Genomic DNA, 21511 nt, shown 5'->3' on the forward strand with positions numbered 1-21511 from the left:
AGAGTGGCAAATGTAGATGAATGTCTTGCCAAAGGGCGTAAGTGCCGCGACGGGACTCGCCCCACGAACCATGTGATCCACAGTCCGGTGACGTACCCACTATACCACGACAGGTTCAAAAATTACAAGTACATGCATTACTGCCCTTTAGTCTCTCAGGAGATGGCTAAGTTTCCAATGTTAATACGAGCTATTAAGTCAGTGAAGCGCATGTTATGTGCAACTAATTTCTAAAACTGCAATTGTAAGGCATCATTCATAATATATATGAGCACAAAAAAAAAGTGATGTCATATTAGAAACCGCACCCTCTGGTTGTGCCGAAACGTCAACTGATTGCGGTTCTTCTTTGGTCTTACGAGACTTGTCTACAGTGCCGTATAGATCTACAAGGAAACAAAGTCAAGTTTTAAAAAAGGTCAAAGGTCAATTATATAACTGCCTTCTGTTAATGGTGTATTGTTTCCCAAATAACTAAGAATAATTAATTTGTTATACAGACACTCTTTTTTTTTAGATAAACATAATGCAAGTAGAGTAGAGAGAATTAGTTGGTATATTTAATTAAATTTTGGTATGTAAACATAGCTTCTCTTGTCATAAACACTTAAATTAAATAGAACATTTTTCTTAATAAAATAAAATATATAATAGAAAGTACATGCAGTAAGTCATAAGTTTAGATTTAAGCAATTCATTCATTTTTCACTTGTGTATGTATTATTTGATCATGAGCAGAAAATAATTAATTTAATCATGACTACTTACATCTCACAGATTTATAGGTATATTATGAATACTGAAACTAAGTTATTTACGAACAAAATTGTCAGAGCTGTATTTCAGAAATGATGCATTTGAATATGGCAAGAAACCCATTTCCCTTGCTAATTATTTGTTATATTTAGAATAACAGTAAGCACACATTTATGAGGAAAAAAATAACTCAATGTGCTGGACATATAAAAGCAGAGAAGCCCACATTGAAAGTAAACATACAGTAGAAAAGCTGTTTAAGCGAACATTTCTTTTTTTGGTATAGCTTTCATAAGAAACTATGTTTTATTCTGTACATAGCAACGGCTCAGAACTAGATAAGGCATACAGTAATAACAACTTAAGTATTCATACCCATTGTAAATTTGATGTTCTTTTAGTTTGTCCATAACTCAAGAAATAAAGGTGGACTTGTCGAATTAGGGCCTTTGCTGAATACTTTTATTTTAGAGAATTTTAGGATATGAATAGGGACATATCAATTTTTCACATACATGTAATTAAAAAATTACAAAAATTGGTATAGGTATGAATAATTGAGTTGACTGTACAGGTAGGCTCTAGAGTATTGGAGTGCAATAAATGTCATTATTTAAACCGCAGAGAAGTATAAATAACCATTAATTAACGCTACATGTATATCTGAAGATGCTAGCAACATGAACATGAAATACCAAGATACAATACAAGCATCCAAGTTTAGAAGACTTCATAAAGTCACTGGAGCAAAATGAGATTTCGAAACAGAAAACCCAAGTAGTTTGGCAACTAGGCATACAAAACACTGTGTATCCTTTATTTATATCTTCATGATGCAACCAGCAAAGAGCTAAATAGTCTTTTTTTCAGAATTTTCATTTGATAGCCGTAGGAGAAGAGTAAAAGTGGCAAGAAAGTCATGGCAATAGATTTTACAACACCAACCAAATTGGCAACCAGGAAGAAAAAAAAGCAGCTTTTTTTTTATCTTTACTTATTAAAGATGACTAAAAATGCAAAAACTACATGCTCCTTTTTATATTTCCATTTGATAGTAGTAAAAAAAAAAGTTGAGTTGATGTGTGCAGAAACATGAGACAAGAGAAAAGTTTAAAAATAAAGCTCAAGAAAACTGTAAAATCCACTCTCAAAAAGCTCCTTATTCCCGCAAAGGAGACTTTGAAACAAAGATTGAATGAATAGAAGGGATAAAATGCAACACAAGCTAGAAAGAAAGAAATGAGAATTTCAGGGGGAAAATCATTGTACACTCTCACACATGATAGCATCACACCTTCAAAAGAATTAAGGTTATACAATTTTGTTTTTTAATAAAAAATCTCAAACACAATCTAAACAACTGCAAGAAAATAAGAAATTTAGTAAATCACACAAATGTAAGATTTCATAAAAGGAGATGGCTTCAGAAGAGAACTCTGAAAATGAAATGTTTGAAAGAAATGATGTTTTTAAAGGTCCCTTCCACTGCAAATTAAAGAGAGGATGTATTAGACAAAGTGTGTAAAGTGTGCATGAAAAATCATTCAAAAACCCAACATGCAAGGACCAAAATCTAGCAGTAGCCAATCAGAATTGAGATCCCATTTAGTTTGAGTTAAAGGCAAGTCTGATGCGCTAAAAATAAGTGATTTATATATCAACAAAAGCTTATAAGCCATAGATTACAATCATATATTCAGTAACATGTAAATGCTATTTAAATTGTCGGTCAGAAAAGTACCAGCTCTCTGAAAATTCTAAATCTTAAGCTTTGAAAATAGGAAGTTGTCGACCCATAATTTGGAGGGATGTGGAAAATGAGATTTTAATTTGGTTTTGTGCAAAACTGACAGGGAAAATATTTGTTATTCCTTTACATTTGTATTCTACGTTCATTTAGCTTTCCATTGATATAAAGTTGTATTTTACTCAGATAGGTTTTTTAAGAAATGATTTACTTGTGACTGATTGCACAATCAGGTATTACAAAGAGAGGAAAAAAAGGGCATAATGCATCAAGTGGAAAATGAAAATAATCTACCATGGAAAAAAAATTATTTTAGTTTTGTTTTGTTTGATGGTTTTTAGAGAAATGTGCATAAAGAATAGCAAATTTAGAAGAAGAGCAAATTTAGAAGAAGAGCAAAAAAAAAAAAATGAACACACCCTCCTTTCCTTGGCTCTGGTCTGCTTCCTTATACATTCCCGTGGTTCCGGCAAGACCTGCATAGAAGCAATAGCTAGAGCAACGTTCACATGGACAACGAAGTACGTCCCATCACACACAATACAAGCTACATGTAAGTTTGAACCCAGCCTCGTTCTCAGGCAAAACAGTTAAACGGTAAAAGATGTCTTGCTATTAATTATTAAGGCCAACTGTCTACAGTGGCTACTTTTTGTTTTTCTTGGGGGGGGGGGGGGGTCTCAAATTACTGGTTTGACTTTGTTCTGTTTCTTTTTCTTTTTCCCCTCTTAACAAAAACTATTCTGAAGTTTACAGTATATCAACACTCAAAGTAGTGCTCCAATAGGCATCTGTTATTTAAATCATCATTTTGTTGACTTAACAATTTTTTATTTTGACATGGGTGAATGATAACCACCGAAACATCTAATCTAAATGAAACCTTTGCCTTTTCTTGGTTTCCCCTTCAACATTATGTCTTGGAATAAATGGATACAAATTTGCAACATAAATTGACTGCTGCATTTTCATAAGTAAATGCATTCAATCTCTCAATCATACATACTTGCATATGTATTTATTATTTTGTTGTTTGTAAAATGTAAATTTCTGCAACATATAGAGAGTGATTTTCTTTCCCTTTTCCAATTTTGCTCAGCAAAAGATTTGATCTAGAGATGTACCGGTATATAACATGGCAGATTCATGATGTTGAGATGCTCATGTAAAAGGTGAACCATACCAATGAAAAAAAATAAGGAAGAAATAAAGATATGATCAATGAAGAAAACGCAAAATCAACCGCAAAATCAAATGAATACGTTACCAGAAAAACTTTAAGGAATTCATACCCTGGTATAAATTGCATTTTTCATGTTCATAAACATGCAAAGTGTGTACATGTTTGTCAGAACTACTGGTCAAATCTTCAAATTGGCAACATTATTCTTCATTCACATCAAGAAATCCAGCAAAGAACATGCTTTTATTGATACTCATGGGAATACCCTGGTAGAAACTGCATTTTCATGTTCATATACATGTTAAAGTATGTTCATGTTTTTTTCAGAACTACTGGAAGAATCTTAAAATTGGCAATATTATTCTTCATTCGCAACTAGAAACCCAGCAAAAACCATGCTTTTATTAATACCTCAGTCAAACCAACAAGATTAACGAGAGGGGAAAAAATGACACTCCCTTTCATATATTAGTATCTCATTTAAGGAATTGTCCCAGTCTATTTGAATTCTGATCAAGTTTCTCTGGCAATGCATTGTGGGTTTGAAGATGGAGTCAAAGAAATCAATGATTGACGAACCCTGAAGTTCAGTTCCTTGGGTCGAGAATGGAGAAGGTTTGGGCGGCTTGTTCACAGTTCCATATAGCGCTGCACACATGGGAAAAGATTTTAAAGTTAGGAAAAAATGCTTCTTATAATATACATGCAAAGCAATTTCTTATACAGTCAAACCTGTCTATAGCGACCGCCCAAGGGAAGCACAAAATGTGGTATTTGAAGACAGGTGGTCTTTGTAGACAGGTTCCTTTAGCACATTTTCCAAGGAGAAACGATTTTCAAGGGAAACAAAAAATGTGCTCTTTGTAGACGGGTGGTCGCTAGAGCAGGTTTGACTGTAAATGGTTAAGGGTTTTTTTAAAGTCGACTCGTAATGCGTGAAAACTTGCATTTCAGGATATCATGAGAAAATGAAATCCTCAAAAATGTTAATGCAATTGTTCAGGTGATTAATTTCCGAAGATAAATTTTACATGAAAATAACTGTATATTAAATGTACAGATTAGTCGGTTCATAAAAGAGACAACGATATGTCGCCCTCTAGCTACATACATATGTAAATGAGAGAAGAAAGATGATAAAATGATCAGACACGCACCATCAGGTTTCGGCATAAGTTTGGGTTTGGGGCTCTTAGCTGGCTTATTAACAACACCGTACAATCCTGTAAACAAAAAGAAATCAGAGCATCAATGTACGATCTTCCCATCAACATGCAAGAAGCTTCCACCATAGGCATATTGACACACACAAAAAAAATATTGTAAGGCAATCAAATCATCAGTGGAAGTAGAAGTAGTAATGTGGAAGTAGTAGTAGGAATAGAAGTAGTTGCAGCACTAGTATTTGAAGCAATAGTAGTAATAGTGAAATAGTCTCCCTCTCTCTTTCTTTCTCTCTCTCTCTCTCTATCTTCCATTTCTGTATTTTGTAAAAATGTTGTATTAAGCACTTTATAATAAGGTTATATATAATTATCATATATGATAAACTGATATGGCACACTGTCCATGTAGCTGGGAGCAGCAAAATTTCTATAACATTATAACAGTGCGTGTGTAGACATATTCACGACAGGAAAAATATCTGAGTTTGTACAGATTATTTTTATCAGAAAAAGCATATTTTCAGAAGAATTTTTTTTAAAGTCATTCAAGGTACAATTCAAAACGTGCATTTCAGTGGAAAAGACATTGATTGGAGTTTCAAAATGTTTTCACCACCAAAAAATTAAAGCATGATCCAATCAATAATTATGCAGCCCCTAACACTAACCACTTTTTGTTTAACTTAAATCATGGATGACCTAACCATAACCCTTGACATAACCAATAAATCTAAGCCCTATGTCTTTAGAGAAACAAAGCACATGTTAAATGATGCCAGTATAATTGTTGCATCACCAGATGAAAAATATCATATCAGTATTCCCATAGGACCCTATGGAACAAATTGTTCTGCCTCACATGCTTACATACAAGACAGTGCATATATATGAGCTTATATGGATATCTCTCATAAGAAAGTGGACTTGAGGGTGAATATATGAATCTTATTCATGTGAAGGCATGCACCTCATAAAGGCTTCCATGGACCTCTCTCCAAATAAACTGGTCATGAAAATGCATCATACGAGACCTTATAAGAATCTTAATAATGTAAACTCTAGCACCACTAAAGAGCTTCTATAGACCGTTCTCCAAATAAACTGGACATGAAAAAGCATATACCATATAAGACCTTATATGAATCTTAATCATGTGAACTCATGCACCACTAACGAGCTTCAATAGACCGTTCTCCAAATAAACTGGACATGAAAAAGCATATACCATATAAGACCTTATATGAATCTTAATCTTGTGATCTCATGCACCTCTGTGTGCGTCATGTCTATCTACTGAGCTACTAAGTATATTTGGAATAATGGATGCATTTTACCCTTCCAAATACTGCAAAAATATGTCTGCAGTGCATTCAGATTACAAAGAACAATTCAGACCATTCCAATTTCGTCTATGAGCCACAGAAAGTCAAAGCAAACATTACCATATATATATATATATATATATATTTTTTTTTTTTTTTTAAATTCATAAATAAGCCTGAGAGACCTACCCTCTGCTCCCGGTGCTGCCACTGGAGGCTTTTTAGAAGTTCTATTGACCACTCCATATGCCGGTGCTTCTGAATAACAATATCAATAACAAATGCTAGAATTCTAAAACAAATTCGCTGTCAGCCAATCAAAAGCCATGATTTCAGTAGCTTATAACAGTTACTGTAATTTGTTACTGATATCAATAGCTTCAGTACTATCACTAATGTCATATGCTTAGTCTTTCTTGCATCACAGTAGTCATGCAAGAAAGACTAAGCATATGACACTTGTACATGGTATAAGGAGAAAAATTCATCTCATTCAGACAGTTAGTCAGTATAAGCACTCTAGTTCTTAAGTATATAAGATAGCTATTCTAATTCTCCACACAGAGTAAATGCAAGGGAAAAGATTTGTTTCTTTCAGACAATTAGTTAGTGTGAACACTCTAGTCTTCAAGTGTATAAAGAAGCTATTCTAATTCTGCACACAGAGTAAATGCAAGGGAAAAGATTTGTTTCTTTCAGACAATTAGTTAGTGTGAACACTCTAGTCTTCAAGTATATAAAGAAGCTATTCTAATTCTACAAAGAGTAAATATGATGCTCTTTATCTGTCCTATACATAACACTACAATAGTCACAATGATGAATGCATACATGCATATGTACATACACATGTACATGACTGTGTGACTGCATCTTGTAAAGGAACTAAGTAGCATATACACCAGCTCACAATGGCAAATCCACAGTATAAGGTATTTGGTGTCCCATACCATGTATCACTGAGAATAGTCAAGAATGGACAAAAGCGACCACTGGGGGAGCCATTTACCTTGTTTCCAAGCTATGAGGATATTAACTTGGAACAATGATCAGGAAAAGTAACAAAAAATATTGCCTGATGTGACAAAATACAGTGGACTTGCCCATTAATATATATTACATGCTCTAAATGGAGTGTGATTAAATAGACAGTTTCCCAACTCTGCATAAATCAAAGTCGCACCAAGTTGAATCCAATTTTTTTACCAAACTTTACAAAACATGCGTTCTTTACACTTCCAAAGTCAAATTTCACACACACGACACTTTTTTGTTATTACAGTCCCAACAGAATTGACTTATGCAGAGTTTAATGTATGTCACTGATGACTAATGAATGCTAATATATGTGTATAGGTTAATTTAAAGTTTTGAACAGTCAGACACGTACCATCAGCTGGATCAGATTTAGGAGTAGCTCTTTTTGCAGATCTATCAATCTCTCCATACACTGGAATTTCTGCCAAATAAATTACATTTTATTTGTTATAAAACCCCATTTTTGTTCCAATCGCACCTTTGGAACACGGAGATAATACTCAACAATGTTTGTGTACAGTAGGGGCACTATTTCTAAGTGTAAAAAGTGTTCAAATGATTCTGTATCTATTGAAAAAAAAATCATAATTATTATCATCAATTTTTTAATGATTATTATTATTATTATTACAAATTATCACTTGATATAAGTTCTTTACTTGGTATGGAGAAAATTTAATTAAAAAAAATCCAAGTCTGTTTTTTATGTTTGCAAAAATTTGAAATTCTGTCTACATTTCCTGCAAAACATTTTCATTCAATTACTTTTCTTTGGGGATACCCGTTATATAACCTCTCTGTCACATGTAATAACAACTTGAGTTACTAGAGCTGTGTGAGGTAGCTGTTACTTTGTTTACAGCTCATGAGAGGTAAAAATGGATTAATTAGTTTATTTTTGAAGGAAAAATTTCAATATTGCTTGTTCCCATAATTTCAGACACAAAACAGGGGATGCATTCATTTTGTCCCTGAAATACCAGAAAGGCATGAAGTGTCTCATTTTACAGAGTGTTCATGTCCTTCTAGCTCCAAGAGACGATTCAAATGACACATACCCTCCGGTTTTTCCTTAGCCGCTTAGAAGCTTAATTAAAAAGAACGTACAACCATTCAGTACAAGGGTCTGAAAATCAGACTATTACTAAATGGATTGCAAATTGACAACTAATGCTCGTTATTTTCCCACTAGAAGACATTTTCAAGCCCTTTCGTTGTGAAGGAAGTTCTAAATTAGTATTATATTTCAAATGCTGTTGGAATTTAACTTTTTTTTATTTTGGGGGGCCTGCAAAAAGCCCTCATATTCAAAATATAACGAGAAAATGTAATTCATAATTGACCTTTCGATATGGCTTCCAAACAGTTTCTTTCACAAAATAATCTTCTGACAAGAACTCAATTTTATCTCTAATGAATACTTCCATTTCATGTCTATGTAAAAGATGCGCTACTGTTAATAGTCACTATTGGTAAGAGGCACTATTTTCAATATTTGCCTCACATTTAACTCAATTCTACACCATCTATCTACCCCGTGAAAGCATTCAAAGATTGCACCATAATTTTGCTGTATGAATAACAAAGCAATATTTGACAGTAGTTAATGTATTTTTAACCAGAACAAGTACCTCCTATTTTAAATCGGTTTGAAGGGAATACTTATTTTTTTGTTATTCTAATAAAATGAAGAATAGTTGTTATCGTCCCTGTTCCCTTGATTAACCGAGATAAATAATGGCTACAGTTTATTTCAGAGACATACCCTCTGGTTGTGCCTTGGTTGTTGGTCCACTATACTCTCCGTAAGCCGCTATTTCTGTTTGCAATAAAATTATTATATGTAATTTCACAATCTGAAGGATTAAGGGCATTTTCTTTTAGATTCATATATCTTTTAAAAAATACCTAGATGTTTGTCTGATTCATCCTATAATAAACTGATATAAATTGACTGCCATATCTATATTAATATATATATTTCTTGGTGAAACAATATATCTTCACTATCATTTTGTTATAAGAATTAAACAAATTGAGGTTAAACTTTAGTTTTCATTTCTTTAACCTGATCGAATGCCTGTAATTCTGTTGAAAGGGTACCATTCATATTGGTCCTTATTCATTCTCAGCTTCACAATAGTTTATAGCTTGCTTTTTCCATCGATGAAAGCGATAAATAATGGCTACAGATATTTCAGAGACATACCCTCTGGTTGTGCCTTGGTTGTTGGTCCACTATACTCTCCATAAGCCACTATTTCTGTTTGCAATAAAATTATTCTATTTAATTTCACAATCTTCACAATCTGAAGGATTAAGTGGATTTTCTTTTTAGATTCAAAGATCTTCTTTTTTTAATTCCAAGATGTTTGCCTGATTCATGCTATAAGACTTGCTATAAATTGCCATATATATATTTCATTTCTTGGCGAAACATTATATCCACATTATTGTTTTGTTAAAAGAATAAAACAAAATGAGGTTTAACTTTAGTTTATATTTATTTACCCTGATCAAGTACTTGTCATTCTTTTGAAAGGATACCCTTCATGTTGGTCCTTATTTATTCTCAGATTCACAATAATTAATATTTTGCTTCTTCCCTCAATTGGCACAGATAAATAATGGATACAGTTATTTTGAGAACGTACCCTCTGGTTTTGCCTTGGTTGTTGGTCCACTATACTCTCCGTAGGCCGCTATTTCTGTTTGCAATAAAATCTATTAGTAAATTTTTGCATCTTATATCTATGTAATACATCTCCGTGATGTAGCTAACTATCCGAGTATAAAACTCCAATATATATATGGACCATACTCATTTGTATTAACTATTAAGTACAACTTGCATTAAACTTCACCAATTTGTCTTCAAGGAATTATTATACATGTACGTAATTTCATCATCTGCAAGATTCAGCAGATCTTTTTAAAAAGATTCTTATATATTGTCTACTTAATACATGATTGCCTGATTCAGGCTATAAGCATTAATATAAAGCTAGTACCCTACACACATATAAATAGTTCTTGGTGTGCATACCAACACGTGATTTAAAATACCTAGTGTGTTAGTCATACATATATGCGAGTCACACGCACAACAAAAGATTAAGAAAGTTGCACTGAAAAGAGATATACATGAAAACATAAAAACACTTTCAACTAACCCTCCGTTTCCTGGGCAGTAGTGTTAGCAGAGGCATTATCACCTGTGTTTTAAGAACAACAATATGATTATTATCAGTGATTGTCATGGCAACTGAAACAAGCTGGCTAATTTAATTCACAGTTTACTTTTTGTTTGTTTGTTTTTTGCCTATTTTATCAACTTTGTAGTGCATCAATTGAATAATTATCATGGAAATCGCAGCATGATGAATTTTGTATGAAAATATAAAAACACGTTTGTACATTATATTTATCATTTTCTTTTCTTTCCATTTTTTTGTTGTTGGTTGTTGTTTATATAATAAAATTAATAGCTATTCGAAATGCATCAAATGAATAATGATCATGGAAATTGCAGTATAAATGCTTCTCACTCAATGTTTAAATTTGCTTTATAAATTTTTTTCTTCAATTGCTCTTTAGATACACTCTTAAGGTATATGAAAACATGTAAACAACTTATTGTCTTTAATAGAAAACTAGGAAATCTATTATTTCCTGTTTCCATGCGGCAGACAAATATTCAGAATGATGATGTATAAACACATTTCAAACTACTGAATGAATGTTATACTCTATATTAGGCTAGGAGCAGTGAAATCCGCATGCCCACATTAAAGCAAAGATAGCTAATATATCTAGACCCCAAGAGGATGAAAGAGCATATGATTCTACAGCGATTGACCGCAATTAAACGTAAGCTCATACATGAATTAAATGCAAGTCTTATATAATATTAATTATGCACAAAGCTATGGGTTGGTACGCATCTATTATGCAAATGACTACTGTTATGAATTATTGGATTGGAATATCTTAATTCCAAGAGATGATGTGTTGTTAGATGATCACAAATAAAAGGCAAAGAATCATCCATCATGTCTTGATTTTTCAATGTATTAATTTAATTCTAAGTTGCTGTAGGGGAATATGTAAATGTAATTGCCAAGACTCAAGACTATGTACCTGCATACACCACTCCCATCTGACATGCTTGCATTGGGATTGTACAGTGTTACCATGAATGGAAAATAACTACAGTCAAACCTGTCCTAGTGGCCGTCTCTTTATAAAGGCCACCTGTCTACAGTGGCCACTTTGACTGTTTCCATTGAGTGGCCTTTATAGACAGGTTTGACTGTATGGCATATCATCTGTTTGAAGGCCAGAAGGGTACGCTCTATGTTAAAGAGTATGAGTTAGTGCCTTCTCTCACCCCAAGCAGACACTACACATATATGTATTCAGTCAGTTTCCTCCAATGATTGCATGCAGGGGGGCGTTTAATGAAACAATTAGTCAGTGGTTTTCACCAACTGATATCATGTTCACCAGCAATTTAGTCAGCGCTGACTAAACTTGACCAATCACAGGCCTGGAAAATAGTCGGTGACAAAAGAATTGTCGGTGAAACATGATATTAGTCGGTGAAAACTACCGACTAATTTTTTCATGAAACGCCCCCCAGATGATAAACTCTACAATTTTGTCATGAACAAAATATGCTAGTTGTAATGAACTTTAATAGGCAATTATGAGCAAGAGTTATGCCACTTTAACCCAAATGAAGACTACAACCTGTAAAAACCACCTGCATCTGTACATGTAGCTGCAAACGGATCTACAGCACCACAATCACCTGCAACCATAGCTAGCAGAGAGTATTATTATTTGCATTAGTGGCATCACCAGAAGTCATTGGTCAAATCCAGAGACTGCCTCCAACATGTCACTCCAAAACGATTGTGTACGGGATGGAAGTATTTGGAGCTTCATGAACTGGCCTTTGAGCATATATGCATGAGCATGTCAAAACTTTCTTTCTCAATAGGCTGTGACTGCCACAACATCTCGCCCTCTCAAGGACAATGCCTTAGCTTGTTTAGAGGAAATATTTATTCACTGGTTATAAAGTTTCAGGGCCAATGAATACTTTTAACCCATTTGACCCAATAAAAAGTGCATGCTAAATGAAAATGAACATGTAAAAGTCTCCAGATGAATCAACACGTCAATGGCTCCAGTTGTATCCCACTAATTTGATGTCTCACACCTGGGGCCCGTTTCACAAAGCCTTATTCAATGACAAATGACAAAAATCAGTGACAAATCTGCTGATAACCAATCAGAAGCAAGGATTTCAGTAGCTTATAACAAAAACTGTCATTTGTCACTGATGACAAGTTTTGTGAAACAGGTCCCAGTTTCGGTCCCAACTTCCACTTGCAGCATCTTGGGATCACAGAAAAACAGCTGGTATATTCCAGACAAATGAGCTAATATCAGCTATACATGTTTGCAACGGGCAGTAAAGCATTTTTTCTCACAATGAGCATGGCAATTATACTTGCTCTTTGGCTGCTAATATACTTGTGTATCTTGCTGTATTGCCATGGAAAAAGTTACATGTTTGTTTGTTTTGCTCAAGTGATAAGAAAGCATGTGTGCTTGTAAGTAAGCAACCAGGGGACCAATGGCTTTACGTCCTCTCCGAGGGGTTTTGGTAATTAGGATTAATGGCTTACCAAAGGGCACTAGCACATTGAATTAGTTTCGAACCTGGGACCTCCCGGTTACAAGACCACTGCTCTACCAAAAAGCCAGCACACCAGCCACTTGTTCTTTTTCTTTTTCTTTCTTTTTAATTACATTAAGATACTAATAGCCTGCACACCTAGCACCATCGGAAATGAATTCCCGCCCCATTTTTCTTCTCAATATGAATGCAAATTAAACTCAAAGAGAAGAAATTAAGGGAAACAAAGCTACGCAAACAAAAATAAATGGATCACAAATCTGTTACCGCTTCCAAACAGCACTGCAGAGAAACACCGAGGCTTAATTACGGTAAATAAAATGAGAAGGAACAGAAAGCTTCCAAAAGAGTGCCATCGAGTGCGACTTCGATCAAAAACAACAAGTGCGTTACAAAATCAAAAACACACAGCTCGAACACTGCCTTAGATATGATCCGTTGTGAGTGAGAAGAGTGTTAACTCATATACGTGAGCACAGAGTTAACGTCCTTCTGGCTCTCAACAGATTCAAATAGAAATGAAAGATGAAAAGTCCACAATATCACAGGAAAGGAGAACTAGATAGAATGAAAGAGAAAAGCATTTTGTACTGTCTGGCATATAAAGAAAACATTGATGTTAAGCACACCATATCAAAATAATACCCCCAAAAATGTTATAATATAAACCTGAAACAAATACTGAATCACTTGTAAATATATTCTTACTGAAATAAAATATATGGTTCTTGAAAATTGTGCAATAATATGACAAATGTAGGTGCCAATCATATAAATTTGACTAAATGCGTTCACAAACACTACATCGGGGCTTGACACTAACAGGCGCCCTGGACACATGGGTGCCCAAAATGTAAGTCTGTACCCAATTTGGACCCCTCCCAGAACAGTTAGTGTGGAGCCTTGTCCAAGGCACAAGAGAAGACAATAAGAGACGGTTTAAATAAATAATAATCTAAATCATATGACCAATATCGAATCTGCAACTCCTTTCTTTCTTCCCTGGATACCCCGACCCAATATGGTGTAAAATCTCAAAATTTGATTACTTGATTCATTCGTGATTCCAAAACAAAACACACACCACAAAAAAGGATTAGCTCTGAAGATTTATGATCCCAAATTATATCATAATTATATAACATTTACTTTTCTATAGAGCATTCAACAACGAATTTAGGAAAGCTTGACAGACATCAATTTTGAATCAAAAGATGTTGATTAGATTGAAATATAATTTATTTACTAATATGTCGGTAAAGTTATATAAATGGTTTGCAAAATTAAATGAGGTATTGTATCCAAGGACATCACAACTAGGTAAAGAAAAAAATATATATATTAAAAGGTTTTGCACCATCAAATTGAAAAGAAACCCAAAACAAGTCTTCATTGAGCAAGAACTTTAAAAAGAAAAGAAAAGACAGCTTCACCAGAATAACTCAAATTCAAATGACCACATGAAATAAAAGTGACTGCAAAATGACTTCCAGAAGAAAGAAAATCAAATCAAAACACTGCACACCATTTGTGACAACAATAATAAAATCGACTGCAAATACTTGGGCCAAGATTGTGCGAATGAATATTTAATTGCCGAACACCAAACAGTTATTGCAGAGAAACGAGATCACTGCAAGATTAAATAGCCCAATAACAAACCTGGTGAATACTCTTGTTTTTTACTGCTGCTTCTGATAGGTGGTTTAGGTTTGACTTTTGGTTTAGTAGGACTACTAGGTTGGAAGGAGTCTGGTTGAAGCATGAAGGAGAGAGAGGGGAGAGAATCAAAGAATTATGATTTCAGAAAAATGTACAGCAATGTAGAATCTGCGAAGGGCTGGGGTTCTTTTTAAGAAGCCATGAACTGATTAGAGATAAAAGTGATTTCAGTGAAAGGCAAACAAGTTCAAAAATACACATTAGGTTTGACTTTTGGTTTAGTAGGACCACTAGGTTGGAAGGAGTCTGGTCGAAGCATGAAGGAAAAATGAAGGGAAAGAATCAAAGAATTATGATTTCAGAAATATGTGCAGCAATGCAGAATTCGAAAAGGCTGGAGTCCTTTTAAAGGAGCCATAAATTGGTTAGATATAAAAGTGATTTCAGTAAAAGACAAAAAGTTCAAATATACAAATTAGGTTTGACTTTTGGTTTGGTAGGGCTATTAGGATGGACAGAGTCTGCATGAAGAAAAAATGAAGGGAAAGAATCAAAAAAATTATGATTTCAGAAAAATGTACAGCAATGCAGAATTTACGAAGGGCTGGAGTCCTTTTAAAGGGGCTAAAAAACTGATAAAAGAGAAAAAAAAGTAATTTCAGTGAAAGGCAACAAGTTCAAAAAGACAAATTAGGTTTGACAGTGGGTTAAGTTAGGGCTACTAGGATGGAAGGAGTCTGATTGAAGCATGAAGGAGAAATAAAGAGGAAATAATCTAAGAATTTTAATTTCAGAAAAAGAAACATGAAGGCAGATGTTCAAACAGGACATTATCCCCTTTACAGGGTGTTAAAACACCCAAAACTTAATAGAAAAAGAATACTTTCAGAAAGATCATAATTTAAAACATTTAAACGGGGCAGGATCTTCAGTATAAGATAAAAAGGTTTAAATATTGAAAACGCCTGGAGTCCTTTTATAGTACTGCACAGAAGAAGAAAACAAATTCAGAACGATATTTAATAAAGCAAAAATATAACTAAGGCCTTGAGTAAACGACCTTTAATAAAAATCGACATTTAACTTCATGGAAAAAAATACAGAATTATCACTTAAGAAATAAGGTGGGGAGTGTAAAGATTTCACAGGGCTGGTATGCCTTCAAAGGGACACAAGATTGGGTGGAGTACAATTCATCTAATTGAAAGTTGATATATGTGCCTTCAAATCAAAACATCTGTCATAGATTTCCCCAGTACCAAGTTTAATAGCAAATGCAAAAATTGTAAATACGATCATGTTATCTGCCAAATTATGGCCTACTTTTTATCTCCACTTCCTCTTTTTGAATTGTAGATTTTCATGTATTACAAGGATTTAGCATAAGATACATTTGTTTGCAAGGAACATTGAGGCCTCTGCTGAGTACATTACTTATTGGCAGTTAGAAAAATATAATTGAATAATGTAACTAATATATACATGTATAGCACAACTCAATCCACAACAGTTTTCTCTGTATAGTAAAAAGGGAATGTTGAATTATAGTCTAGGCCTACTTATGATACAATAGATTGATGAAATGCATACATTAACAGCTACAGAGAATGTTCCAAATACAGCCATAGAACAGAAAAAGGGGAGGGGAAATAAATATTTACACAGGTTTGCTTTTAAGTTGCCTAATGAAGTATCTACTTCTATATATAACAATATGAATGAAAAAATGCATCATTATGTAAAGAAACCTGGGGAAAGTGTCTGCCATTGATTAAACTTGAGAAAAAAGAACTCAAAAAAAAAATGTGTAAAGGAAATAAACCATATAACACAACATCTAAACAAATGGATGAAACAAAACTGTACAAATAAGACCACTATTTAAGAGTGACGATGCATTTTCATGGGAAAATTTGAAGAAACAAAAGAAAATATAATCAGTCTGTTGAGAGCAGGAAGGATTTTAACTGTATTAAAGGACTGATACGAATAACACTAGCTGGATCTCAGCAGATAAAATTATTCAGGTCCGTGATTGAAGATAAGATATATTGAGGAATGTTAGTAAACAGTGATAACTGGAAAATAAAAATTGGAACAAAAGATGGCACTTAATTTCAGAGAACAATCATCAATGAAAAAGTATAGAGGGCAGTACGATTTGTTATCATACCATACATAAAAATAAGGAAAACTTGGTATGCACTGATAACTCATAAAACAAATAGGGAGAAAATAGGAAAGGTAATCTGCTTCAGCAAGGAGAGGAATAAATAATAATAAACTGAAGGGAGGTAAGGTTTATAATCATACAGGGGAAAAAAAGAAAACTTGGTAGCAATAATACTAAAGATAACTGATAAGAGACATTCAGGTCCAGCAGAGAAATGAATAAACGATATAAAACTGAAGAGCGGTAAGACTTGCTGGCATTCAGAAAAATGAAGAAAACGTGGTGGCAATACCAATGATAACTGATAAAACAAAGATGGAAAAATGAAAATCAACATTCAGGTTAAGGAGAGAAATGAATAAAGGACACTATTAAAAGGGAAGTATCTTATAGCAAACTAAAGAAAACTGAGTAAGAAATGATGACTGATAAAACAAAGAGGAAGAAAATCATAAGGACATTCAGGTCCAGCAAAAAAAGGAACAAACAATAAAAACTACTAGAGGGAGTTAAAATTTATAATCATACAGAAAAATAAAGAAAACTTGGTACCAAAAAAGGGAGAATAATGAACAGTCTCTGGAGATATGGAAGAGAGGAATGAACTGTATGTTCAGAGCCAGAAGGGCGTTACTCTATAATGAACCCATTGCCTCCTGGGACCAAGCGGTTGCAGTAGTCATTGGGTTAAAGTATATGAGGTAATGCCTTTCTGACTCAAAACAGAGGAAACAAAAGAAGACTATTACAATGATGGGCAAAAAGCAAGATTTCAAGCACACAGAAAACCTAAGAAAACTAAATGAAACAAGGTTAAAATGAAAATGGAAAGGGAAATGAGGAAATGCAGTTCCAATGAGAGACACGTTAACAATCAGAGATAAAGAAACTGTGGGGGAAAGCAATTTAGCAAGCATGCATTTGAACAAACCTTGGTGTGGGCGGGCCGACAGCGCCACCGATGGCCGTACAGGTTCAGAGCCCCTCCTCTCCACATGTATATAGTGCGCTACAGCAAAAAATGTTGATATATTTTTTTTGTCCAGATGTTCGTGATAGTTGCGGATGAAGCATTATGCGATATGCGAAGCAGGGGGGAGGAGAAAGGAAGGGAGGAAAGAGAAAAGAAAGATGGAGAGAGTAGACGTTGAAAAGGAGGTGTGAGAGAAACACATAAGAATTGATTGAATGATAGAAATGTAGAGTAAAAGACCAGTTGAAACAAGAGTAAAGAAGAGAGTGAATGGAAGAGAAAGGAGAGGAGAGTTGAAGGAGAAAGGAGACGTGTGAATGAAAGAATGATTACGAATGGACGTAGAGAATGTTAAGACAGAAAGCCAGAAAGAGGAATGGAAGGAGAGAAGGAGAGAAACAAGAGAAAAATGTTTTTACTACAGAAGTGTTAGTCATTGTTCTAAGGCACCGAGGCAGATCTTTGAAAAGCCAATGAAAAAAGAATGAATTGTATTCACAAGTGCTTTATTAGTATACAATGGAAGAGTTACTCAAATACAGTACATCTTAACATACATATATACTTTATAGGTCCTTACAATTGTCAGTGCACATGGAGGAGATAATATAGTACATAATTCTATAACCACCATAAAAACCAAAGCCTTAGGCAGATAAGAAGGGAAAAAGACACCCATATAGAGTAATATAACGAAGCTTTCAGGTGCACTGAAAAGATTCCGAAAGACATAAGTATGATGACCTCATCCCCACCTTCGGTATACTATGAAGTTTTACTATAAGGCAGGAAAGCACATACCGACTCAAGTAATTCACTAGGCATCTGCCTGTGTGAAGGTCTAATAGTGCTGATCGCACATCGCAGAAAACAATAACAATTGCGCTAACATTTGGATAGCGGAGTAAATGTATTACCAGTAGATCCACAGTGTCTGCGTGGAAGGCTACATGTAATGCTGGATATACAGAGAGTAAATAATGCACACACAATATATTTCTACACCGTGTTCGAACATATACCAGGACAACAAACCCGATGGATCCAAGTGAAGACACACACATATGCAGTGACCAACAATGACAAATGTAGAACATAGTGTCAATATTAAGGGGAAATGAACCTATATCATCTACATACAGAATAAAAGAATAAAAGTACATTTAAGTATTTAATTGATTTTTTTTTTTAACAAGCAGTAAATAGATATATATAGATATAGATATAGATTTAATGTTTGATTTATATGGAGGTATTCCCGGAGCATGCATAATGCAGGAATATGCAGACTACAAGATGCCAGAGTTTTGCCCACAAGGAAACCAGAAATGCTATTTTAAATACACTAATATCACAGCTACCCACCAAATTGAAATCAGGCTTCAGCATGCATGTGTTTTTCAAAGGATTGAAATTTGAATTAGTGATTTTTTTTCTTTCTTTCTATAATCTTAGTTTCACTCTTTTTTCTAAATGTTATTTCTACCCTCCAGCAATAGTAAAAACAAATTTCAAAACGTTTAGAAAATACACCGATTCCATTTTGTGAAATTCCCCCATGTAATTTAGCATAAATAAACAAAACAAATCAGAAATTCAAGTGAAACATTAACCAAAAACCGAGATAGAGATATACAGATACATTTCAGAAAATAACAAGGAAAGTCGAAATTTAAAAAAAAGGAAATCAAAGATCCACAAAGACCAAAAATCCATAACAGGGTAACATACACAGAGAGTTGAACAGACAAACAGACAGACATACAGAAACATAATGCACAATTGGTTATATTAATGTACGGTGCAGAGACACATCATGATCTCTACATCAGCATTTTCCTTTAAATGAAGATGGAAAAAATATGTAAAAAGATGTTAGGAAAACAGTATGCATTCTCAAACGACCCCAAGACAAAAGAAGAAAACAGAGAATATATACTGTAAAAGCAATATTTTGGGGATTGTATGAAACGGAATGCTTGAGTGAAAATAGCTCTTTTGTCAATTTCTACCACTGAATTTCAAACATGAACCACAGACCTACCAAAATACCTAACCATTATGCAAAGAAAATTTGGTGAGCCGATTACAGTGAAACCTGTATATCAAGATCACTCACAGGAGACAAGAAAAGTAGTCTTTATAGGCGGGTGGTCTTCATGTACAGGTCTCTTTATTATAGGTTTTAATGAGAAATATTTCAACTGAAACAGAAAATGTGGTCTTTATAGGCAGAGGATCTTTCTTTACAGGTGGCCACTAAAGCAGATTTGACTCTATTAAACATCAGTTTATTTAAAGCAACAAAACCTGGAGCGAATGCTTTTTGCTTACCATTTCTGGGTGTTTACTTTGTGGAACACATGTAAAATAGCTACAAATGCATCACTTGTTATGCTCCTATATTAATTGACATGATGTTCTTTGACAAAGCAACACAATGACAACTCTGTGTGTCATTTCTTTTCTTTCATCTATATGTAATGTAAGTAACCAGTACTCAACTTTCATTTTACCCCAAAAATCTCACTTTTACAGTATAGAGAGGACAAAATAATACAGACAGGATGAGTATAAGTAACACAATGCACAGAGGGCACTACATACAAGGAGTGCACAAGCACATATAAGACATTGAAATAATGTTTCAACCAAATCTCTACCTTCTGTACCAGAACTCTGAGGTGTCGAGGGCAAGGGCAAGTTTGGCTTTCGCCGCACTTCCGAGCCCCACCGGCGCGGCCTGGATTCATAGTTGGCTGTATGGTATATGCGGGCTGCTTGCAAGGAAAGGGGTAATATAATGGGTTGGTTTTAGGTTGTGGTATAAGGAGGTGTATGGGAGTGGTGTATGGGAGAGGTATAATGGGATGGTATAAGGGAGTGGTATAATGGGTTAGTATAAGGGCGTGTATGGAGGGTGGTAAAGGGTGTGGCATAGGAAGTTGGTAAGAAATGGGATAGTATGATGGGGATGTGGTATGTACATAAGAAAAGGGTGATTGGTAAAAGAGGGTGGGATAAGGGGATGGTATAAGGGGATGGTATAAGGGGTGGTTTAAAGGGGATGGTATAAGAGGGTGGTTTAAAGGGGTTGGTATAAGAGGGTGGCATAAGGGGTTGGTGTAGGGGTGGTATGAGTAGTTGTATAAGGGATGGTATAAGGGATTGATTTATCAGAGAGGGGATAAGTAGAATAATGGGGTGGGGGTATTGGGGTATATATGAGAGGAAAGGGGTATTGGGGTGGTATAAGGATGTTGCATAAGGGGTTGTATAATGAGATGGTATGAGGGGGTGGGGTATATGGAAGGGAAGGGGTAGTATATTGCAAGTAGGGTACGGTATTGAGGAATAAGGTTGGAGAGCAGAGGGTGGGGAAAGGTGTGGTTGTAAAAAAATAATAATAAAACACCATAAATCCTCACTTCAATAAAAATCAAGAAGAAATGTTTTTTTTAGAAATTGCTCTCATTAACTTCCCATGCTGCAGTCCGTATTCAAAGGCCAAATCAACAGCTGATTTGGTAATTACAAAAAAAAGGAAACCATAATAAATCAAAACACAGCAAGTTTCTTAAACTTCGATTTGCTGCTGGGAGATTATGCAAATTACATGAAACGGTTTCACATCAATTGAGTGGAAAAAAATGACCCTTTAAAATTCATGTCATAAGTATTTCTATATTTCTCTTTATCAGCAGTACAGCAAGATCGAATCAAAATGGGACATTATGAGGAAACAGACCCAATTCAATAACAACAAATATGTGGCCCTCAT

At 34.5% G+C, this 21511-nt stretch overlaps 1 protein-coding gene across 14 annotated transcripts in view; it reads right to left on the reverse strand.

The window, feature by feature from the left end:
• Positions 1–21511, reverse strand: part of LOC588152 (rho GTPase-activating protein 35) — a 110399-nt gene that overhangs the window by 44137 nt on the left and 44751 nt on the right. For 3 of the 14 annotated variants that reach the window (XM_030993096.1, XM_030993094.1, XM_030993090.1), the window contains exon 20: positions 20394–20507. In XM_030993096.1, the coding sequence (XP_030848956.1) occupies positions 20394–20507 (114 nt within the window). Of the gene's footprint in view, positions 1–308; positions 387–2922; positions 2980–4265; positions 4335–4843; positions 4910–6363; positions 6433–7564; positions 7634–8977; positions 9032–9421; positions 9476–9866; positions 9921–10385; positions 10428–14584; positions 14675–17688; positions 17767–20393; positions 20508–21511 lie in introns of all 14 variants that reach the window. The other 11 variants (XM_030993086.1, XM_030993084.1, XM_030993082.1 and 8 more) reach the window with 10 other exon arrangements.

This window comes from Strongylocentrotus purpuratus, unplaced genomic scaffold, assembly GCF_000002235.5.
Source record: "Strongylocentrotus purpuratus isolate Spur 01 unplaced genomic scaffold, Spur_5.0 spur5_scaffold_20, whole genome shotgun sequence".
Classification (NCBI taxonomy): domain Eukaryota; kingdom Metazoa; phylum Echinodermata; class Echinoidea; order Camarodonta; family Strongylocentrotidae; genus Strongylocentrotus; species Strongylocentrotus purpuratus.